Source organism: Myxocyprinus asiaticus, chromosome 44 (assembly GCF_019703515.2).
Source record: "Myxocyprinus asiaticus isolate MX2 ecotype Aquarium Trade chromosome 44, UBuf_Myxa_2, whole genome shotgun sequence".
Taxonomy (NCBI): Eukaryota; Metazoa; Chordata; class Actinopteri; order Cypriniformes; family Catostomidae; genus Myxocyprinus; species Myxocyprinus asiaticus.
Window position 1 is genome coordinate 27,344,357 of NC_059387.1, and position 22,781 is coordinate 27,367,137.

The 22,781-nt window shown below is 39.0% G+C and overlaps 1 protein-coding gene across 1 annotated transcript in view; it reads left to right on the top strand.

The window, feature by feature from the left end:
• Positions 1-22,781, top strand: part of LOC127434289 (retinal-specific phospholipid-transporting ATPase ABCA4-like) — a 64,276-nt gene that overhangs the window by 27,910 nt on the left and 13,585 nt on the right. The window contains exons 12-40 of the mRNA XM_051686917.1: positions 4,799-5,004; positions 5,103-5,279; positions 5,603-5,825; positions 6,161-6,382; positions 6,955-7,159; positions 7,257-7,337; positions 7,425-7,646; positions 11,080-11,257; positions 11,344-11,475; positions 11,719-11,858; positions 12,014-12,151; positions 12,226-12,416; positions 12,491-12,596; positions 13,064-13,269; positions 13,673-13,727; positions 13,860-13,931; positions 14,742-14,917; positions 15,114-15,238; positions 15,975-16,073; positions 16,173-16,362; positions 16,712-16,806; positions 16,924-16,956; positions 18,407-18,512; positions 18,726-18,800; positions 18,897-19,066; positions 19,142-19,319; positions 19,554-19,669; positions 20,001-20,148; positions 21,942-22,065. Of these exons, the coding sequence (XP_051542877.1) occupies positions 4,799-5,004; positions 5,103-5,279; positions 5,603-5,825; positions 6,161-6,382; positions 6,955-7,159; positions 7,257-7,337; positions 7,425-7,646; positions 11,080-11,257; positions 11,344-11,475; positions 11,719-11,858; positions 12,014-12,151; positions 12,226-12,416; positions 12,491-12,596; positions 13,064-13,269; positions 13,673-13,727; positions 13,860-13,931; positions 14,742-14,917; positions 15,114-15,238; positions 15,975-16,073; positions 16,173-16,362; positions 16,712-16,806; positions 16,924-16,956; positions 18,407-18,512; positions 18,726-18,800; positions 18,897-19,066; positions 19,142-19,319; positions 19,554-19,669; positions 20,001-20,148; positions 21,942-22,065 (4,189 nt within the window). The remainder of the gene's footprint in view (positions 1-4,798; positions 5,005-5,102; positions 5,280-5,602; positions 5,826-6,160; positions 6,383-6,954; positions 7,160-7,256; positions 7,338-7,424; positions 7,647-11,079; positions 11,258-11,343; positions 11,476-11,718; positions 11,859-12,013; positions 12,152-12,225; positions 12,417-12,490; positions 12,597-13,063; positions 13,270-13,672; positions 13,728-13,859; positions 13,932-14,741; positions 14,918-15,113; positions 15,239-15,974; positions 16,074-16,172; positions 16,363-16,711; positions 16,807-16,923; positions 16,957-18,406; positions 18,513-18,725; positions 18,801-18,896; positions 19,067-19,141; positions 19,320-19,553; positions 19,670-20,000; positions 20,149-21,941; positions 22,066-22,781) is intronic.

The following is a 22,781-nucleotide window of genomic DNA, read 5'->3' on the forward strand; positions in this document are numbered from 1 at the left end:
CTTCTTCTCCTTAGCCCAGGTAAGACGCCTCTGACATTGTCTGTGGTTCAGGAGTGGCTTAACAAGAGGAATACGACAACTGTAGCCAAATTCCTTGACACGTCTGTGTGTGCTGGCTCTTGATGCCTTGACCCCAGCCTCAGTCCATTCCTTGTGAAGTTCACCCAAATTCTTGAATCGATTTTGCTTGACAATCCTCGTAAGGCTGCGGTTCTCTCGGTTGGTTGTGCATCTTTTTCTTCCACACTTTTTCCTTCCACTCAACTTTCTTTTAACATGCTTGGATACAGCACTCTGTGAACAGCCAGCTTCTTTGGCAATGAATGTTTGTGGCTTACCCTCCTTGTGAAGGGTGTCAATGATTGTCTTCTGGACAACTGTCAGATCAGCAGTCTTCCCCATGATTGTGTAGCCTAGTGAACCAAACTGAGAGATCATTTTGAAGGCTCAGGAAATCTTTGCAGGTTTTTTGAGTTGATTAGCTGATTGGCATGTCACCATATTCTAATTTTTTGAAATAGTGAATTGGTGGGTTTTTGTTAAATGTGAGCCAAAATCATCACAATTAAAAGAACCAAAGACTTAAACTACTTCAGTCTGTGTGCATTGAATTTATTTAATACATGAGTTTCACAATTTGAGTTGGATTACTGAAATAAATGAACTTTTCCACGACATTCTAATTTATTGAGATGCACCTGTATATATATATATATATATATATTAGTGGTGCACCGATCAGGAAATTTGAGGCCGATACTGATCTCCAATTTTTTAACACTAAGATCGGCCGATATCGATTTTTTAAAAAGTGCCATTTGCCACACTTTTGCAAGTTATATGCTGTAGTTATATGTTTATGCCCCACATAGTAAAATTACGGTAACAGTTTACATAAAGGTTCCATGTGTTAACCTTATTTAACAACATTACTGTAGTTAATATAAACTAATGAACTTAATGTTAGTTACAACATATACATATACATTTTTAAAATCAAAAGTTGTATTAGTTAACATTAATGCACTATGAACTAACATGTACTAACAATGAACAATTGTATTTTTATTAACTAACATTATGATTAATAAAATACTGTAAAAATATATTGTTCATTGTTTGTTCATGATACCTAATGCATTAACTAATGTTAAAGAAATGAAACCTTTTTATTAAGTGTTACCAAAATTTCATTAAAATTACATTAATTGTTAATTGCTAACATTTATTTGTATTGAAAACAGTTATGAATAGTTCTGTTGCCAATTTCAAAAGGTAATTGTGACATACTGGCAACCAGTAAAAACATTGAGAGTATCACACACAGAAGAGATACGTTCAAAAATAAGAAAAATACATCCATTACAAGCTCTAAAACTGCTCCAGTGAGGAATCATTAATATCTATGATGTTTACTGTCTTTGGTGTCTTGTTGTAGCACAAATCACTAATTATTAAGCAAATGCGTGAAGGCATGGTGCCGTTATTGAAGGTTAAACAGTTATATCTGTTATTAGTGGTATTGTGACCAACATTAATCTGATTTAAATTGGGATCCACAGAATAGTGCTGGGATGAGTGACTGATGAGATATTGAGGGCACCTGGAGAGCACGCATGTTTGATTGACACCGAGAGCGCTCATGTTGAAGGGAGTAAAGCTGATAGTGTTCATGATCGCTCAAACAGTCTCTATCGCTCAACACAACGTCAGATTTTCACGACTCGCGTTACATCACGTGTACTCAGATTTGTATTCGCATGTTTACTTGTTGTTTAATTTGTATTTATACCTGTTTGCATCCTCTTTATCCTCTTCCTGCTCACTGTGCAATGAGTCCGAATAACTACCGTAATGACTCTAGAAAATGGGCAACTTAATATTCATACACGTGTAATTCTTACACATTTTTAAAAACAAAACGGAATATTCATGTGAATTGCATCATGTCTGAAACTTTAAATTCGTGAATGCTTAGAATTGCCAACAACTTACCCTCCAAAGGCCACTCTGTCATGCTTCAAGGGCTGAGCAAGCGCTCATTCATTCGAGGAGTAGTGTATGTGTGATTCCCTGCGTGCTGCAAAAAAGATCGGCCCTGATTCTTGGCACGATCGACCGATTGCCGAATTATCGGCCGATTTTGATCGGTGGTCGATCAATCGGTGCACCCCTAATATATATATATATATATATATATATATATATATATATATATATATATATATATATATATATATATTAAATAAGCAGTATACAGTATTTACTTTGCAGTATGATGTAAGCAGTACATCAGTAGTCCATTCCAAACACAACACCTTTAAATTCTAAATATAATTAGACAATATTTATTCCTCTGACCTTTTAAGAAGGGTGCTTTTATTGGTTGAGAGTGGTCATCAACCCTTTCCAAATTTACCCTCACCACTCAGTCAGAACTTCACTGTAGATAAAGCAACTCACATCTCCTCAAAAGCAGGGGCTGAAAACCACCTGCTCATTCTCAGCCAGTTATGTCTCTAATGTCAAAGAAAACAAAGAAAACTTCTTCACCAGTGTCTGGGAGAGCTCTTTAAAGATAGCTCAATGCTGGATGCCCTCAATACAAATCAGAGTGAGCCCAATGCACCCTGTGCCAGTGAGAGCAGGATCTCTGCTATCTAAACCATGTGCCTTTTAGCCTTTCTCTGTCTTTTTGTCCCTGTCCCAGCTAGCAGCAGTTGAGGAGTGACAGACAAACCCAACAAATGAATCCAATTAGATACAGCTGTCAGTCTAGCCACCCTACACAAAGAGAAAGCACAGGGCTGGTTTACAGCAATGCATACCAGCCACATGGAGAACAATGTCTCTAAAGACCTAAATTCACCACCATCTTATGCCAAGCTAAAACAAATTAACAGCAAACAATTCAATTAAAGTTAAGAGTCTGTGGAATGAGTCACATCTTAATGCAGTAGTTTTGGATACCAACATGATGTCGGACTTACAGTACAAGATGAAACTGCTTTGCTGCATCCAAGTATCTACTGCATTTCATGAAGAACTTACAGTATTTCTCAGCTGTTAATAAAGTACATGCTTTAGGCATGCAGGTGAGTGGTATGAATACTGTAACAAAGTTCAATGGAAAGGAGGAGGCGAGAACCGGCTTGATAATATAAATAATCTTTTATAAAACAAAAAGACACAAACATAAACACATGCAGGGCAGCTGCCCGTAACTCTCTCTCTCTCTAACTGCCGCCTCCGGTTGCCTTTATCCCTCTCAAGGGCTTGATTAGCCTGATTAGGGGCTGGGTGTGCAGCATCATGACCCGGCACCACCCTCCTCCCTGCCACACTCCTCCCTCCTTTCCTCCTCAGCATGACGTACATCGGGGGTCAAAAGAAAAACGAGAGGGAAAGGCCAACATGGAGCGACAGCGGGAGAGAAAGAGAGAGAGAGAAAAAAAAAACATACTCGCCGGTTCTCCAATATGCCGTAGCCTGGTCCTCGGCCACTCCTCCACCCTATAGTGGAAGACAGCTACGCCTCCCCGTGTGGATCGGAGGCAGTCCTCCAGCCCCTGGCGGACGGAACGCCCCGCCACGTTTTCGGCAGACGATATGGGTCTCCCCTGCCCCTGGCCACGGCCCTGACCACTCCAGGTGGTCGGCTAGGAGCCTCTCCTCTCCTCGCGGTCAGCGGTCATTCCCCCACTCTCAGGCAGCCGGGCTCCTCCGTCCACTGGCAGATGGCCACGGCTGCTCCATTGGGGTGGATGGTAGTGGTGAGGACTCTTCTATGGCGCATCCCTCCTCCTTCCCGGGTTTCAGCACCAGTGTAAAAAAGTTCAATGGAAAGGAGGAGGTGAGAACCGGCTTGACAATATAAATATTCTTTTAATAAAACAAAAAGACACAAGCATAAACACATGCAGGGCAGCTGCCCATAACTCACTTTCTCTTGAACTGCCGCCTCCAGTCGCTTTTATCCCTCTCGAGGGCTTGATTAGCCTGATTAGGGGCCAGGTGTGCAGCATCATGACCTGGCCCCGCCCTCCTCCCTGCCACAAATACATTCACAGACACATTTCATATGGTAACATGGTGTTACTAGGAGGAGGGCATGGCCGGGCCGTGAGAGTGCACGGCCGGCGCTAAATCAGATGATCAGCGGGAAAGCGAGGTGGATCAGCGGTTGACGGAATGGCCGGAAGGGCAGAGTCTCCCCTCCAAAGATGAGGTTGGGGGGGGGGGGGGGGGGTGGTCAGTCAGGTGGCCAGTCAGGGGGAGGAGTGTGACGAGGAAGAGGGCGTGGCCAGTCCGTGAGGGTGCTGAATCAGATGATTAGCAGGAGAGCGAGATAAAAGGGAGCTGGAAATGCCAGTTCGGGAGAGAGAGACACACGCGACCGCACTGCATGTGTGTGTTTGTTTATGTTTGTTTTATGTTGAGTTTTACCATTAGATTTATGTTGACTGTTCAGCCGGTTCCCGCCTCCTCCTTGCCCATCTTTACCTGTTACACATCGGCATTGTCCCATGCTGTGACCCAAGTTTTGTCAAACAAGTACAATTTAATTTCAAGGGACAACTTTCTTGGTATATATAGCGCCTTTGCTGTTCTCTACCGATTAATTTATTTTAATTCAGCATTTTTAATGTGATGTCTTATTAAAGTGTACAGAGGATGTGCACTTCAGATTCTCAGCAGATGCAGTAGGTGATCCAGGTATTTTTGTTGCCTACTGGGCTTGATCTGATATGGTTTGTACATTTTGACACTCACTTCAATTCCTCATGTATTTATACAGTGTCTAGTCCTTGACAAGTTCTCTGGCATCTCTGATGAGGATCAGTTGACCTATCGAGCACTGGACCTGCTAGGGGAGAGTAAGTTCTGGGCTGGGTTGGTCTTTGTGGACATGTATTCCTGGACTACTAAGGTGCCTCCTCATGTCAAATTCAAGATCCGCATGGACATTGATGTTGTAGAGCGAACCAACAAGATCAAAGACAGGTCTGTCCATCAAACCTAGTGATGCCATTGGTGAGCCATTCATCAAATCTTGATTTGTCTTTGCCTTTATATTAAAATATCTCCTCTTGTATGATAAGATATTGGGACCCAGGGCCAAGAGCTGACCCCATGGATGACTTGCGGTATGTTTGGGGGGGATTTGCCTATCTCCAGGACATGATAGAACATGGAATCATAAAGACCCACACAGGAAAGGAATGGCCCTTAGGAGTTTACCTGCAGCAGATGCCATATCCTTGCTATGTGGATGACCTGTGAGTGTCAAACCTAGGGTCCTTTAAACATTTATAAAAGCTAATGTGTCAAACCCATTCACCCAAGACTAGCAAGATCAGCTGGTGAAGTATTGGTCAGAAATGTGGCCTAGTGGATAGTGCACGTGTTTCAGACATAATTCATTCTACTTCCAATAAAAAAAGTGGCAAATAACTCAAAAAAGTTTTTATTTTTTTTGTATATTATATATTTATATTACAGTATATATTTACTGTATATTTGTTGAACATATAGTTTTGTTTTCTCTTTGCCACCAATGTACGATCTCTCTTTTTGTCCTTTTTGCCGGCATATGCTACAGATTCATGCTAACTCTGAACCGCTGCTTTCCGATCTTCATGGTGCTGGCCTGGGTCTACTCTGTCTCCATGACGGTTAAGAGCATCGTGCTGGAAAAGGAGATGAGGTTGAAAGAGACTTTGAAAGCAATGGGTGTCACTAACCGAGTGCTCTGGTGCACATGGTTCATCGACACCTTCCTCATGATGGCCTCCAGCACAGCCCTGCTCACTCTTATTGTCATGGTGAGAGATGGTGGACCAACTGAAATACTTTTCATGATGTCAGTAGATGTTGTTGAAAAAACAAACAACAACAACAACAAAAAAACAGCTTTAACCTACCTCATTTGCTGATCGTTGATTGTTTAGGCCAGCTAACAAATGCTGGGAGACCATGCAGTTTATACAGGGTTAAAAAAGACAAGTAAAAGCTTTGATTTTTGTGCCATACTGGCCTCTTGTGGTGACCATATTTAATGACATTAGATGTTAGTTTTAACCTATAGCCAGATGAGTGTTGATAAGAAGAATATGAAGAAAAGACTTTAAAGAATATTTATGTCTTCTTTTTCTCACAGGGAGGAAAAGTGTTGAACTATAGCAATCCCATCATCCTCTTCCTCTTCCTGCTTATGTTCACCATGGCAACCATCATGCAGTGCTTCCTCATGAGTGTGTTCTTCAACAAAGCTAATCTGGCAGCAGCTTGCAGTGGAATCATTTACTTCACTCTGTACCTACCACACATAGTGTGCTTTGCCTGGCAGGACCGCATTACCAAGGATTTGAAAATTATGGCAGTACGTCACTTGATAACACTCCCCAATGAAAACTTATCTGAGCCAACTGTGTTCATATGGTTGTATTACATTGTTTTATCCTTTTTAAAAAGGGACCATATTTGCCACCTGGAATTAATTTTTAGGGACATTTTCTTACCTTTATGGGGGTTTATTTTTATTTCTAATGTTTCAAAAATATTTTTTTCTAACAGTATTTTCCATTAAAAAGCACTTCATTTTAGTTATACATTCAAGAGCACTGCAATACAGATATCTGACAGCTACAGGTCACTATGGTGTCTGAAGTGGCACTTAACCCTAGATTGGCATATAATACAATATTAGGAACTAAATAACACATTTTTTTTTTTCATGGGACATTTTTTAACCCCACATCTATGGCACTTTTGTTAGCATTTTTGCCCTGAACCCTGGTTCATTTTTGACCCTGGTTGTTTTCATGTTTGAAAACTGGAAAGCAAGCTTTAACATATATTAGAACATCTTACAATAAATATATACGTTTGTTTATGTAATACTCTTTCATGTAGAAAATGTTGTGCATCTAAGATTTTATCTCTGTGCATCAGAGTCTGATGTCCCAGGTGGCGTTTGGTTTTGGGACAGAGTACTTGTCCCGTTATGAGGAGCAGGGACTCGGCCTGCAGTGGGACAACATCCATACCAGCCTTCTGGAGGGGGACGAGTTCTCCTTTCTCATCTCAATTATCATGATGGCAGTGGACACAGTCCTTTATGCTGTTCTCGCATGGTACCTCGATACTGTCTTCCCAGGTAAACTATTCTGCTTTGTTTCATAGAGTAGTTAAGAGTGTGAGAATCATAAGTGGCCTTAACTCTGTTCTTCAACTGTAATTGTGTGTATTATCAGGGCAGTATGGTATTGGTCGGCGCTTTTACTTTCCAGTCCAGCCATCCTATTGGTTAAACCGACCTGAGCCTCTAAAACAAGGTGAGTGAGTGATTATTTTTTGATAATTTCGAGTGTCTTGAATCTGCTGTATCATCTTTTCAATCAATTTATCTTTGCTTTATACAGTCCCTGGAAAGCCAGCAGTGGAGAAACCTGCATTTGAAAATCTGGTGAACCACACTGAAGACCAGGCCAAGAACCACACAGCAGCTGAGGAACAGAATGAGAAACCTCAGCCAGGATCCTGCAAACATGGAGATATACGGGAGAAACTAGAGAAAGAAAAAGAACAACAGAGGCTTGATGAAGACGAGACCACCAATAAGAGCATGAGCACAGACTCATCAGGTGTGTTGTACACTATTAATGCTGCTCCACTTCTCAGTCATTAATCTTCTTGGTGGCTTATCAGCAAAGATGATATGAACCAACTTTTGATAAAGTTTAAATGAGAACCCTGCTGAAAAAAAAAAAAAAAAAACAACAGCTTAAACCAGTCTGGTTTGCTGGTCTTAACTGGTTTAAGATGGTATAGCTGGTCTCCCAACCTGGTCAACCTGGTGTTTAGGTGGTCAGCCAGCTAGTCTCCATGCCTGACCAGCAGAAAAGAGTCCATAACCTCTAAAAAAACCAGCAAACAGACCTGTCTGACCAGGCTGGGAAACAAGCTAAGACCAGCAAGCTAGCTTAGGATGGTTTAAAAGTGGATGTGCTCAAACTCATTTTAGTATTTGATTTGTCTGGCTTGATGCATCCCCAGCTGTCTATCTCGGAGTGACTGTTTGTACTAGGTGTTTTTGCACTAGGTGTAAATAGCACCTGCCACACAGTGCCTCTTTTTGCACACCAATAGTCTCGTGGAAACACAGACATTTTAGAGCTGTTGGGTGTAAAGACTGTGTAAATGTTCCTTTTTTCGTGCAGACGACCCAAGTCCGATTCCCCCTATTTATTTATTTTTTTCACTTTTTTCCACCCTGTCTCCTGTCTACACTCTTAATATTTACTTTAATACTACTTATAATAATAATAACTAAAAAAATTAACATAAAGATTGATTTCTTCACAGTGATTTTTGTCACAGTAAAGGTCGGGGAGTTGAGAGAAAAGTTAAGTTAACCATGGATTTACTATAGTAATATGGTAGTATCCATATTTTGTTTTAGATTTAATACAATTAACCATGGTGTTACTACAGTAATAATGTGTTAATTTAATAACCATGTTTAATTTTTGTGTTGGTTACTATGATTTTACTACAAAATACCATGGTGAAATTATGGTTACTGACATAAAACCATGGTTAAAATTTTGTAAGGGATGGTTAGGGTTAGGTTTAGGGGTAAGGGTTGGTGTAGGTAGGGTGTCTGTGGGACTCTAAATAAACACAATAAACACACTGCAGTGATGCCCCTATACTGAATGTTAGTATTTAAAATGTCTGCCACTATTTCCACTGGGGTGCTAATAGCACTTAGTGCAAAGAAGATGCTCCTTGTTGCTATTTACACTTAGTGTAAATAGCATATATCACTTAGTGCAGTCTGACAGTATTTCATCACCATGCATGCCCCATCACCATTGTGCTCTTGAGAAAGGCACTTAACCCCAGGTTGCCCTAGAAGGGATGTCTCTGTAATACTGTATGTGTATGGTAAGTTGCTTTGGATCTTTTCAGTTAATACTTGCTTGCTTTACCTGTGAACTGAAGACACTGCAATATACCACACTGTGTCTCCAAAACAGAAAATATTCTTCTTTTAATATGCCACTGATCCAGTGGGTTTTACTATCCATCAAAGGAAACATTTCATTCCATTTTGTGTAGTAACCTATTACAACAAACAGGAAGGTGTTTCTCTTCTCACTCTTGGAAAAGGTCCCATCAGATCTATTGAAAGACCTAACCAGGCTTATCTGCTTGACTAGACTGCAGGAATCCAGCAGGTTTCTTGGCTTTGAAGTGATAGAAGCTCATGGGAGTAATTACTGCAGTTTTAGTTTCACTGGCGTTATCCATTACCACTTGCCAGCACCTTGTCTTAAAGAGCACCTATCATGGTTTTTCAAATATTACCTTTCATGTAGTGTGTTATATAGCTGTTTGTGAATGTAAAAAAAGTCTGCAAAGTTTCAAAAATCAAAGTGCACGAAATATGGAGTTATTGACACCCAAAAGAAAGAACCAATTCTGAACACCTGAAACGAGTCGTTAGTAATTCCAGACTTACTTCCTGTACAAACCTACATAATTTGGTAGCAAAAAACCCGCCTCTGGTCTGTTTACATGTACAGCCAGTGCAGGCTGTTAGCCTGTTAGCTGTTAGCCTCTGCTAACCGGCTAACGCACGTTATCGTCAAACTACATATAAAAGGAGAAACGTCCTGTTCTCATTGTGCTTGCGATGGTGGTTCGGGTTGATCTTCCGATGGATCACTATCGGACTCTGGCTCAAATTGGTAAGGTAAAACAGATATTTTTTCAGACTGAGCTGAAACTCGGATATGGTAGTGGGCGTTTCCTTTCTGACACGCGCTGTAAGCGGTAGACCAATCACAACAGACTGGGACATCTGACCAATCAGAGCAGAGTAGGCTCTCCGAAAGGAGGAGTTTAGAATGAATCCTTTAGAACGGATCACTGAAGGAGTCGTTTTTGACACTGGGAAAAAAAGGTAATGCTGCAATTTAAATTATTTTTTGACCTTGGATGCATGGAAATCTATTGTATGAGACCTTTAAAACAAAATTAGGCACATTTAAAAATCATAATAGGTGCACTTTAAGTTCAAGCGCACTGTCTAAGGTGGTGCCAGGCATGAACTCCAGTGGCTCGTGAATACTAGACTTGGGTAGACACACAATGCACAAATACACCTCTGTCCTTGCCCTTTGTGGGAACCTGGTGACCTTGTGTATGCTTGATTGGCTGGCAGGTTGGAATGTGCTCCTTCATTGCCGGTTAATGTGTGTTAGAGATGTTTATTCCAGCAATGTGACAATGACATTCTTTTTGTCTGATTTCATTAATGACCCTGTAAACACACCTTTGCCGTAGAAAGAAATTACCATGGTAACCATGGTTTTCACCCAAATACCATAGTTTCTACAGGTGTTGTTACTATTGTAAAACTATAGCAAAATTGTACATTTTCAGAAGAAAATGTGAGTGGTGCTTGCCCGTGCAAAACACGCCAACACAATGCTAGGGTATTCTGGGTGTTTGCCAGAATGTTGCTATGCATTGCTATGGGGTTCTGGGTGGTTGCTAGGGTGCTCTTGGTGATTGATATGTGGTCGCTTACTGGCCTAAGTCAAAAGAGCAACCCCCTCCACCTCCACCTTAAATCTCTATGACTGTATTCTGGTCCGTAGATATGGCTGAAATCCATTCAATTTATTTTTTATTATTATTATTTTTTGTGTGCCTGTTTTATCATCCATCTGGCACAAGGTGGGCAATGGTCTTGATACTTGCCTTAGGAATCACTACCAATAAATTGATATGGGATCTCCATCAAAATGAGTGTAAGAAGTTTTTTTTTTTTTTTTTGACGACTATTGAAGTTTTGTAAGGGCTATATTAGGCCCATCCATCTAAGCATTTTGTGCACTTCTGATTTTTGAAGACTGAATTTGAATAAATCTGTGCATAATTACTGTATATTATTAAACCACATCACCTTTGCATGACTGGGTCTCATTAGGCTGTCAGAAATTTTTTTTGTAATATCTCATTAATTCTTTTAATGAAAATCCGACCTCCGATTCTTGTCTCAAGGGAGGCTCTTCTTCGAACCCGAACCATCTAGTCTGGTGGTCGGAGTGTGTGTGGAGAACCTGTATAAGATGTTTAGTGGCAGCTCTAGACCTGCTGTGGATGGCCTGAGTATCACCTTCTACGAGGGTCAGATCACAGCCTTCCTGGGTCACAACGGTGCAGGGAAAACGACTACTATGTAAGTATCTAAACCTAATGAAATGGATCTTTCTTCACCAATGAGAACATCAGGCAATGATGCAAGTTTGCTCTTCTCTCCCACAGGTCTATTCTCACTGGCATGTTCCCTCCCACCTCTGGTACAGCCTTCATTTATGGGAAAGATATCCGCACGGACATGGATGCCATCCGTAAATCCCTGGGAATGTGCCCCCAACATAACATTATCTTTCACCAGTTCGTAAACCCCTCATTTGGTTTAAATTTGAATGTTGATACATTTGCTAAAATAGAAAATCTGTTTAAAGTAAATAATTTTTTTTCTCTCTTTTAGAGTCAGTGTCAACAATGCTTTATTGGCAGCATTTACCAAAGCATATACATTTATTGTATGGAAATGGACAATAAAGTTAAAAGACAATAAAGATAAAATGCAATTTTCTCTCTCTGTATGTCTGTTGTTCTGTTTCTCTCCCACAGTATGACAGTAGCAGAACACATCCTGTTTTACTCTCTGCTGAAGGGTAGGCCATTACCTGAGGCCCAGATAGAAGTGGAAAACATGCTGGAAGATCTTGGTCTCCCTCACAAAAGAAATGAGGAGGCACAAAATCTGTCAGGTTACATCACAAATCCCTTTTAATAATCCATTTCTCTTATTCCACCAATATTTTAATTGAGAAGAAAAAAAGGACAAAAAACCCTGTTGTACTTATGGATTAATTTTGTGTTTTTGTGTAATGACACACTGTAAGTGTATTGTCTTCCTATGTAGGTGGTATGCAGAGGAAGCTTTCTGTTGCCATGGCTTTTGTTGGTGGTGCCAAAGTGGTATTTTTGGATGAACCTACATCTGGAGTGGACCCATACTCCAGACGATCCATCTGGGATTTACTGCTAAAATACCGTGCAGGTATCCATCCATCCATCCATCCATCCATCCATCCACTTTTGTGTAGAGGTGTGAAAAGTGTGTGTGTTGTACAGGACGTACAGTCATCTTATCCACACATCACATGGATGAAGCTGACCTGCTGAGCGACCGAGTGGCCATCATCTCTCAAGGCCGGCTGCACTGCTGTGGCTCTCCTCTCTTCCTGAAGAACTGTCTGGGTGCTGGTTTCTACCTCACACTGGTGCAACGCCTTAAAGAGGAGCCACCCCATGTCAGAAAGGAGGTGAGCCTTTGCTCTCTTCACAAAGAGAGTTATAAAATACAGTTGCACTCACATGGTTTCTCTGTTTCATACAGGGTCAGTGTGACTGTACCGATGACTGTTTCTGTAAGTGTTCGCTCTGTAGAAAATTTAAAGAGAGCAGCAAAGAGCAGACCAGAGTTTCGGAAAGACAGATGGAAGGTATAGAGATTCATTAAGATTTATACCATGCAGAAAAGTGATGACAGTGTTTGCAATACTACTTGTCCCTGATAGCACACGTACATCACCCAGATGTCTTTTTGATGTGTGTGTTTACATCTGGAAGACATATTTTTTAGATTGTTTGCTCATTTGCTATAAGACTCTCAAATGTCATTAACACATTCAGCAGATGTCTTTGAGATGTTTATGATTTAAAATGTTTGTAAACCTGATATTTTTAAGATTTTTAGCAGATGCTCATTAGAATGCAATGCTTTCCAAATAAAACGCTCTTAAAAAGACATCTCAGAGATGTACATGTGCTATCTGGGTTTGTTCTTTTTCTAGGTTACACATCTTTCTGCAATCAGCTCAATCTCTTAAAGTACAGACTCTATTAAAATGATCATAATTTAGGCTCCATGCTCTCACTCAGGGTTATTTGTGTGTGGGTCCTCTCTCAGGAGATGTTCAGAGCATCACAGCCCTTGTGCACCATCATGTTCCTGAGGCCAGGTTGATTGAGGTCATAGGGCAGGAGCTGACCTTTCTGTTGCCAAGTAGGGGCTTTAAACATCGTTCTTACACCAGTCTGTTCAGAGAGCTGGAGGAGACGCTGGCAGATATTGGGCTGAGCAGCTTTGGAGTATCAGATGCATCACTAGAGGAGGTCTGATCAACCACATGCATACTGCAATGACCTGACATACAAGTCAGTTGAGAGTGAGGGGTCAAGTGTTCCTAGTCAAAAAATCCTAAAGGAATGTGTACAGGATTGCTTTTAGAATTATTATTTGGAACCAATCCTAAAGGATCTGAATAGGTTTAAATTAGAATATTTTAAGAATCTGCTAAGAATCAAACATGATACTTTCAGTTTATCCAGGATCTTATTTGATACTCAGCAGATTCTAAGAATATTCTAATTTGATCCCATTAATATCCATTAGGATTGGCTCTTCATCCATTAGGATTGGCTCTTCAACTTTTTGACTACGTGAACCACAGGACACCTTCCTCTTTCTTTGAATGGCCTGTAAAAAGTTCCAATGTCCCTCATTAATGTCCTGCAGATCTTTCTGAAAGTCACAACTGATGGAGAGGTGGCTTACAGCAATGCTGTATTTGGTGAGATTTTATGTTTCATTCTCCTATCCGCCAGTCGATCTCAGATGTATTATCTTTGTGTGTGTCAGTTTATGTGCCTGTAAATGTTGCATGTTGTGATTGTGATGTGTATTTTGTGGTTGAGCCTCTTAGACATCAGAGCTCTGCAGCAGAAATCACTTGTGTGTCTCTATAGAGACACTGTCACAGTGAATAAAGGAGAAGGTGATGACTAATTCAGTCTCTATTATTGCAGCTTACAGCGCATCCCTCCTCCAAGTAAAGCTAAATGTATAACAAAAGCTGAATGTGCAGAGTCACAGTAAAACAAAAAGAACCATTCTCAAATGTGCCGCTTAACAATATAGTAAATAAAGCTTTTGTAGCATCTGTATAGCATAATGATAAAACGTTAACTGAGCTTGCTGTTAAATAGTTGTACTTTGTTGGTGCCTAGTGAATAGTACTTAAATTGAGCTGTGGTGCTCAAGTGGGTGGCCCAGGTTTGAATCTGGCCTGCAGTGTGGCCTGATCCCATTGTCTCTCTGTCTTCCCAATAAATTCCTGTTCCCTCTGTTCTGTTTCTTTCCATACAATGTGGCAAAAGCATACATTTATTAAATAAAGTAGTTGTTCCTAAAAATAAAAGTCAGTTGATCATAGTGTAATTGTGGTAACACTTTACAATAAGATTCCATTTGCTAACATTAGTTAACAACATTAGTTAACAATATCTAACAATGATTAATAATTTTACAGCATTTATTAATCTTGGTTAATGTTAATTTCTACACATACTAATGCATTTTTGAAATCCAAAGTTGTATAAAACTAACAAGAACTAACAATGAACAATTGTATTTTTATTAACTAACATTAACAAAGATTAATAAATGCTGTAAAAAAATATTGTTCATTGTTAGTTCATGATACCTTATGCATTAACAAATGTTAACGAATGGAACCTTATTGTAAAGTGTTAGCGTAATTGTTTGGTTCTGGGCTTCTGCTGACTGTGTTTGGTTTTGTGATCAGAGGCAGACAGATCGGTGTATGCTAACGGTCAGTCAAACTCTGGGAGTTCGATCAGCAAAGAGGGCAGAGGATCAGTGCAGGTGAAGGGAATCTTTCTGGCCCTGAAACAGTTTTTCGCTTTGCTCATCAAGAGGTTCCATCACACCACACGTTCTGGCAAGGATTTCCTCGCTCAGGTCAGAATAACAGAATTTGTTATTCTGAGAACTTTTTGGTTCATTAACAATAATAACAGTGATGAAATTCAGGGATTATGGTTGAAAACTTGTGATAGAGGTGGTTTTATTTTAAAAGTGCATCTTAATTCTTTATTTATTCACTTATAAGCTGATCTTTATTCTGTATGGTGTCCACTGGTATTCTCTTTCACAGATTGTGTTGCCTGCTAGTTTTGTGCTGGTTTCCCTGATGTTTACGCTGATTGTTCCTCCATTCGGGGAATATCCCAGCCTTACGCTAAGCCCATGGATGTACGGCAGACAGTTCACCTTCTTCAGGTACATTTGAGTTGAATGTTGAATGATCAAGTTCATTTATTCAATATGTTGATTACTGAGAGGTTAAAAGATGAGTTTTTATTTAAAGGTAGATTTTACCCCAAAATTTAAATTCTTTATTATTTACCCACATGACTTTCCTTCTTCTGTGGAACACAGAAGGTGAATTATTGAAGATTATAATAAAAGTAAATGAGGAGTGGGACTGTCGAGCTCCAAAATGACAAACAAATGTGCCCACCCTAGATCTGCTCACATTCATGAGAGAAGTAACATTCTTTTAGTGAACAAATCATTATTTCAGGTCTAAACTTTTTAATGAATCTGTTGATCCAGTTCGCAAAAACGGTCTGAATGATTCACTCTCAAAATGGACTGATGCTGTTTAGCTCAACTTATTGACTCTATAATCCGGTTGCAGCAATTTACAGCTCACTGGAAGGGAATGACTGTTCCTCACACAAAGGTACTGAATGACTTTAGAAGACTTCCGATATACCAAACAAGTTGTATGTATACTTTTACTGGGCTTTTTTTTTCATTTGGAGCTAGACAGCCTGAGTCCTCATTCACTATAAGGAAAAACATGGCCAGGATATTCTTCAAAAATGTACCTTTTTTGTTCCATGAAGGAAATAATGTTTGGAACATCATAAGGGTGAGTAAATGATGACAGCATTTTAACCTTGAACTAGTGAAATATTCCTTAAAGTTGTAATTTTTTTTATTTTTTAAGTAATGAACAGATGCAAAGTCCAGAAATGAGGTATTTTGGAGAAGTGCTATTAAACAGACCTGGATTTGGGACTCGCTGTATGGTTAGCGAACCTTTAGAGTAAGTGTACATACAGTACATGCTGATTAATGAATATCCATAGATAACAAAAATGTGTTCTTCTTGCCTACTTACCATGTCCAATCTTGTTTCCCACAGAAACTACCCATGTAATAACATTACCACAGAGTGGGAAATGCCCCTGGTGAGCCCAGCACTCATAGACATGCTGGCTGACTCAGAGTGGACGAACATCAAACCGTCTCCCAGCTGCCAGTGCAGCACGCCCGACAAACTCACCATGTTACCCGTGTGCCCAGAGGGTGCTGGAGGCCTTCCACCTCCCCAGGTTGGGTGACCTGGAAAGATTATTTATTTAATCGAAAAATTCTGTCATCATTTACGTACCATCATAATGTTCCAAACTCATATGGCTTTAGTTCTTGCGGAACACAAAAGGAGATGTTTTAATGAATATTGCTCATTAAATATTAGATATTTGCTTATTAAACATTAGATATAATATGAGACATTAGATATTCATTAAAAAAATCTCCTTTTGTGTACTTCATAAGAAATTCATTTGAGGTTTGGAAGGACATGACGGAATTAAATTTTTTGGGTGAACTATTCCCTTCTATTAGGTAACTATAAGATGTTTCAGTTAGTGTATAATGATTTGTGTGCCTTAATTTTAGAGGATTCAATCCACTGGTGATGTATTGCTGGATCTGACTGGTAGAAATATCTCTGATTACTTGGTAAAGACGTACACAAGTTTAATAAGGACAAGGTATTGTGGCCTAGTTATGACTATCATTGTACAGATCTTAAATGTTCCCAGAAATTGTTCTCATTTGTGTTTTTTCTTCTTCTTCTTCTTCTTCTTTTTTTTTTTTTTTTTCTTCAGCTTGAAGAGCAAATACTGGGTGAATGAGCAAAGGTATTAGTGAAATAAAAGCTTGGAGTAGAAAAATACAATGACTCCCTCTTGTGGACTTATATGGAATATACAGTGTATGTAGTGCTGGGTTGACTACTTGTGAATTGTAATCAGTACCGTAATCTATTGGATTACATTTAAAGGTAATATAATCTAATAGCTTTTGGATTACTTTTGGCCATTCTTGTTTATTTGATGTCACACGCATTTGAGTAGAATAAGCTTGTACCATTTTGACGTAATGTTGCTTAAAGGGGTCATGTTATGAGGATTCATGTCATGAGGATCTTTTAACATATAAGAGGTCATTGTACTATAAAAACATTCTGTTAGTTTCAGAACTTAAATCTTCCTCCTCACTGCAAAAAAGCATTTGTTGAAACCAAGCTGCCAAAACGACTCGTTCTCTACTTTATCCACATTGTGATGTCACACTGTGGACATTTGCATCTGACCGCCTCCACAACAACACATCAATGCCTACTTTATCTTATCACTTTTGTAGCCCCGTCCAGTAGCATGGTGCAGTGAGATGGCAAGGAGAGAGCAGGTCAGTCAAGAGCAGAGATAATAGTGGGCGTTTACTGTCAAGTCTTAAAGGAGAAGCAGCACCAAAACTAAGTGTTTCTGACAGAGGGTCAAAATGAGGGTGAAAAATGTTCATGTTTTACAAATACATGAATTTTTTTTTGTGCCAAAAAAAGTTAACTAATATTGCAAGTGAACTTCAAGAAATGTATTATAATAATAAAAAAGGCATGTCCTGACCCTTTTAAATGCATTAAAAATAACTTACTTAATGATTCTAAATATGACAATTGATATGATTTGTTTGTGCATTTTTTACTTTATCTGTCTGTTTCCAAATTAAATAAAAAAGGTGCTTAGTATTTTTTTACTCCGGCTATTTTGGCATTACAAATGCCCTCCACATGTGGTAACAGATCAGATCAGTTATATTTATGAATCATCATAATGTCTCAAAAGTTGTCACAAAAGCAAAAGTGCATTCGTGTACATTTTTGAAGCCGAGTACAAAAGCAATTCACGGTTCGACATTCATGTGTGGATTATTGCTCCATCCTCAGTGTAATTATGGCTGCTGGCAGGTCGTCTCACCCCCCATTTCGAAAACACGCAAAACATATTGAATGTAGATCAGCTGTAGGCTGATTTAGAATGAAAAAAATTAAAAAGATATATTGATAAAATTATGAACAATTAACTACCTTTGCCTGATTAATATGTAATAATTTAATCCATAAAAAGTAACTGTAATCTAATTACAAATATTTAAAACTCTAATTTAATCTAATTACAAGGTCTTGGTTTTTGTAATCTGATTACATTATTTAGATTACATGTAATCTGTAACTACCCAGCACTGAGTATATGCATTTAGTGCCCTTTATGTGTGAAAGCCTGACTGTATGCTGTCTCTTTCCTTCAGGTATGGTGGTATCTCTGTTGGAGCTCGACTTCCTGTTTTAGATGTGGATCCTAAAACCATTCAGAATGCTGCTTCTCAATTAGGACGTCTGCTTAATGTTACAGGGGTCAGTTCTGGAACAGTGCTCTTTGTGTCTGTGTTATTTTTTTTATTTTGGTTGTAAATGTGCCTTTTGTCATATTGTTTTGAATGTGAATTTATTTAATCTTGTTTAATCATATTAATGAAAAAAAAAAAGATAATCAGAGCCAAGCACTGAATTAAAGTCAAATTTGTTCATTTACAATATATGGTCATATATACTGTATGATATTTACAGGGCAGATACTCAAAGCTCACTCTGAAGGAGTTTGGTACTTTCTTGAGGTATATGGAGACTGAAAACAATGTCAAGGTAAGGAGGATTTATTCTTTCAGCCTCAATTTCTTGCCATTTCTTACTGACCTTGTCTCATAAAAAGATAAATAACCCATTTGTGCTTTCGTCTAGGTGTGGTTCAACAACAAAGGCTGGCACGCTATGGTGGCCTTCATGAATGTGGCGAATAATGCCATTCTTCGAGCCAACCTGCCTCCTGGTGTCGACTTAAATGAGTACGGCATCACAGCTATCAATCACCCACTAAACCTGACCAAAGAACAGCTGTCGGAAGTCACAGTGTGAGTGTAATGCTTAGAGAATGGCTAATCATAGCAGGCAGCAGTCTGAGTAGAGTTTTTTTCTCATTCTCTCAGACTGACCACATCAGTGGATGCAGTGGTCGCCATCTGCGTGATCTTTGCCATGTCATTCGTACCGGCCAGTTTTGTACTGTATCTAATCCAAGAGAGAGTTACACAGGCCAAACACCTGCAGTTTGTGAGTGGAGTCAGCCCTCTGGTCTACTGGACTGCTTACTTCTTCTGGGACATGGTCAGTATGTAAGCACTACGTCATAATAAATAAAACATCCTAATACAGATTACACTCATCCTAATATAGATTAATAATGATATTATTCAAACAGTTCTGTAAGCTTCAGATTTGCATTTTGCACTGTTGCTTTCAAATAGTATGTATAGTGAAAAGCACTATACAAACAGAATTGATTTAAAAAAATTATTTATGCACTAAATACAATTTTTTACTGTTGTTTTGTCACCTCAGATAAACTATGCTGTGAGTGCAGCGATGGTCGTGGGGATTTTCATTGCATTTGACAAAAAGTGCTACACCTCACCTGCCAATTTGCAAGCTTTGATAGCACTGCTGATGCTTTATGGGTAAATTAAATATCAATATTCTATTTTTTTAAATTATCCATTTATTATTTACTATTAGCAAAAGCAGCCTTTTTTTAAGTATATTTGGAGCAATCTCACTGAATAAAGGGGCCAGAATCCAAATGCGCTCTGTAAATGTAGTAAGTGTTCCTGTAGCCTAAATTGAGTAGATCATGGCACTAGAAATGCTGAGGTCATGGGTTTGATTCTCAGGATAAAGCACCTGCCAAATAAAAATGTTTACATATTGTAAAAGCTAGTTTCATTATAAATCTGACCTGACCATGAATCTTTTAAAAATACACTCATCTGTCTCTTTGCTCTGATTTAGCTGGTCTGTGACTCCCTTGATGTATCCGATGTCATATGTGTTTAGCGTGCCCAGCACAGCGTACGTCTCTCTATCCTGCATCAACCTCTTCATTGGCATCAACAGCAGTGCCATCACGTTTATCTTAGACCTGTTCGACAGTACAGAGGTAAGAATATAAGAACACATACCAAGTTTTTTTGTTTTTTTTTAAGACGTATTACTTTTTATTCATGGTATGGACTCTATTTATTAGTGGTGTTTGCTAATGCATGCTAAAACTTGGCATTAGGGATTTCAACAAACCTCTAACCTTAAGTATTAATCTATGAACATGAATCAAAACTTAATTTCCCTGGAGACAATAAAACAAGCTATAAACATCCAATCTGATCTTATAGAATATTATTACTATACCTATATTATGATTTTTATGTGGTTTGTTGTATATACTACGGCACTTTTGTGGTGAAATAAACACTTAAGGCACTACAACAACGACTTTTATTCTCTTTCACACAAATCACGTGTAAAAAGGCAGATTATGTAAGGGATAATGAACAGTCAGCCGGTTGTTACCGAACAATAAACCCCGACAGGGAGATCAGGACCCCGACGCGAAACAGAGGCTGACAACCGGCTGACAGTACATTATCCCGCTTATTACATGGCTACTAACCAAATAAATAAATACATGGACTCTGAAATTATGTAATTTGAGAAGAATGAAATTGATGAACAGCTGAAATCCACCTCCAGTTTGCTGTTGCTGAGTTCTATTGGTGTTTATTTTGTGAAAATGACCATCTGACTACTCATTATTCTGCCTATTACAAGACTACTTGCCAAATAAACAAATAAATGGACATGAATTATTGATTGAAGTTTTATGTTTATTTTATATTATTTTACTAGCTTACTTGTAGAGATCGCAGGAGAGACAGCTCACAGAACAAGGATGATCGGTCTGATACGTCTTAATACGTGGTTGTTACAGAGCAATATCTGACCACTGGATGGTGCCATTGACCATTCAAAATCGAGGATTCCAGAGAGCCGTGTAATAATGGTTCATAAACACTTACTTCTCGCCCTGTTCGAAACTGTTATTTTATGACATTTAAACATTTAAGGCGATACATTTTAAGTTTGCATTACATAACAGAACATTCAGAACATTCAGAACATTCAGAACATTCAGATTCTGATTCTGATCACCAACGACATTTACAAGCTTGTTGAATTGTGATCAGATTGCATGGTAGCTTGTAGGGGTATGAGTCAAGAAGAGTCAAAAAAGTGAGATGAAATTGTCAAAAACTGTGTTTATCATGTCACATTTGCTTTTATGACACGTTTTATTGTTTTGTTGATTTGTTGATTGTTTTGTTGGATAGAGCATTAACCTTCAAATCCTCATCTGTTTGGGAGAAAATTAAACTAGTTTTTAGCATCACACAATGGACATTTCACCCAGAACTTATCATTTTGCAAAATTGTCACCACATTCCTGTACTTTTCATGAGATCAGGCTGAAAAACCCCATTGACTTATATTGAAGGAGTGTCCCATGCCATATCTAGAGACAAGAGTAACATATAGACTAAAGAGTAGCTTCTCTGGACTTGAGCTGGTAAAAAGCCACCTAGCGACCACTCAGAATACCTTAGCAATGACACAGCAATGCCCTGGCAACTACCCACAATACCCTTGCGTGATGGCGGGAATTTTGCACAGGCAAAAACCACATTTTTTTAGCAGAAAATGAACAAATCTTGGATTTATAAAAGTACTTCGTGCATTTCTGCTTACATAGTGTTTTTCATATTCTCAAATGAATCCTTTCTAATAATATTTTTTTCATGCACTAAATGGATTAGCCAGACAGTCCAAAAAGCAGTTAAAAAGTTCAAGTATACAGCTGAAGTTAATTTTGTCCTCTGTCATCCTCTACTTTCACAGGCATTGTACAAGTGTAACCAGCTGCTGAAAAAAGCTCTGCTCATCTTTCCTCACTTCTGTTTGGGCCGTGGGCTCATTGACATGGCGATGAACCAGGCTGTGATGGACGTGTTTGCACGCTTTGGTGAGTCTCGCTCCTGTCTCCACCTCGCATTTCAATTGGTAGGTTTGAGGCTGCCGCTAGCAATCTAAGCCTGGCCCCTGGCAAGGTTTGGGCCCTGTGAAATGGCATCCCTAAAAGTCACTGAGCTTTAATGTGTCTGTCTGTGTGATGGAAATACAAGACCTCACATTCGCTAACCATGTCTTTTTTTAAGAGATTCAAATGGCTATTCAAGGCTACGATCATTTTAAATAACCAATGGATAAGATTCGGACTCAAACTTATCTCCAGACAAGGGCGTAGATAGGGGTGTTTGGGGGTGGGGTGGGGGGGTTGTATATGCTTGTTTTTATTATTGGGGTTTGGGTCTTTCTCCTCCTTTAGATTAGTAACCTATCGGCCACGCAAAATTGTGAAAATTCATGCAGGCTAATAATATATCACGCTTGCAAATTCCCTATGGATAATGCACAAACATGACATAGATTTGTATAATTGTATCCAATTGTATGCTGATTTTTATTAAAGCATCTGATAAATACTTACCAATATACAGTTCATCTGGAAAGTATTCACAGCGCTTCACTTTTTCCACATTTTGTTATGTTACAGCCTTATTACAAAATGGATTAAATTCATTATTTTCCTCAAAATTCTACAAACAATACCCCATAATGACAACGTAAAAGAAGTTTGTTTGAAATCATTGCAAATTTATTAAAAATAAAAAACGGAAA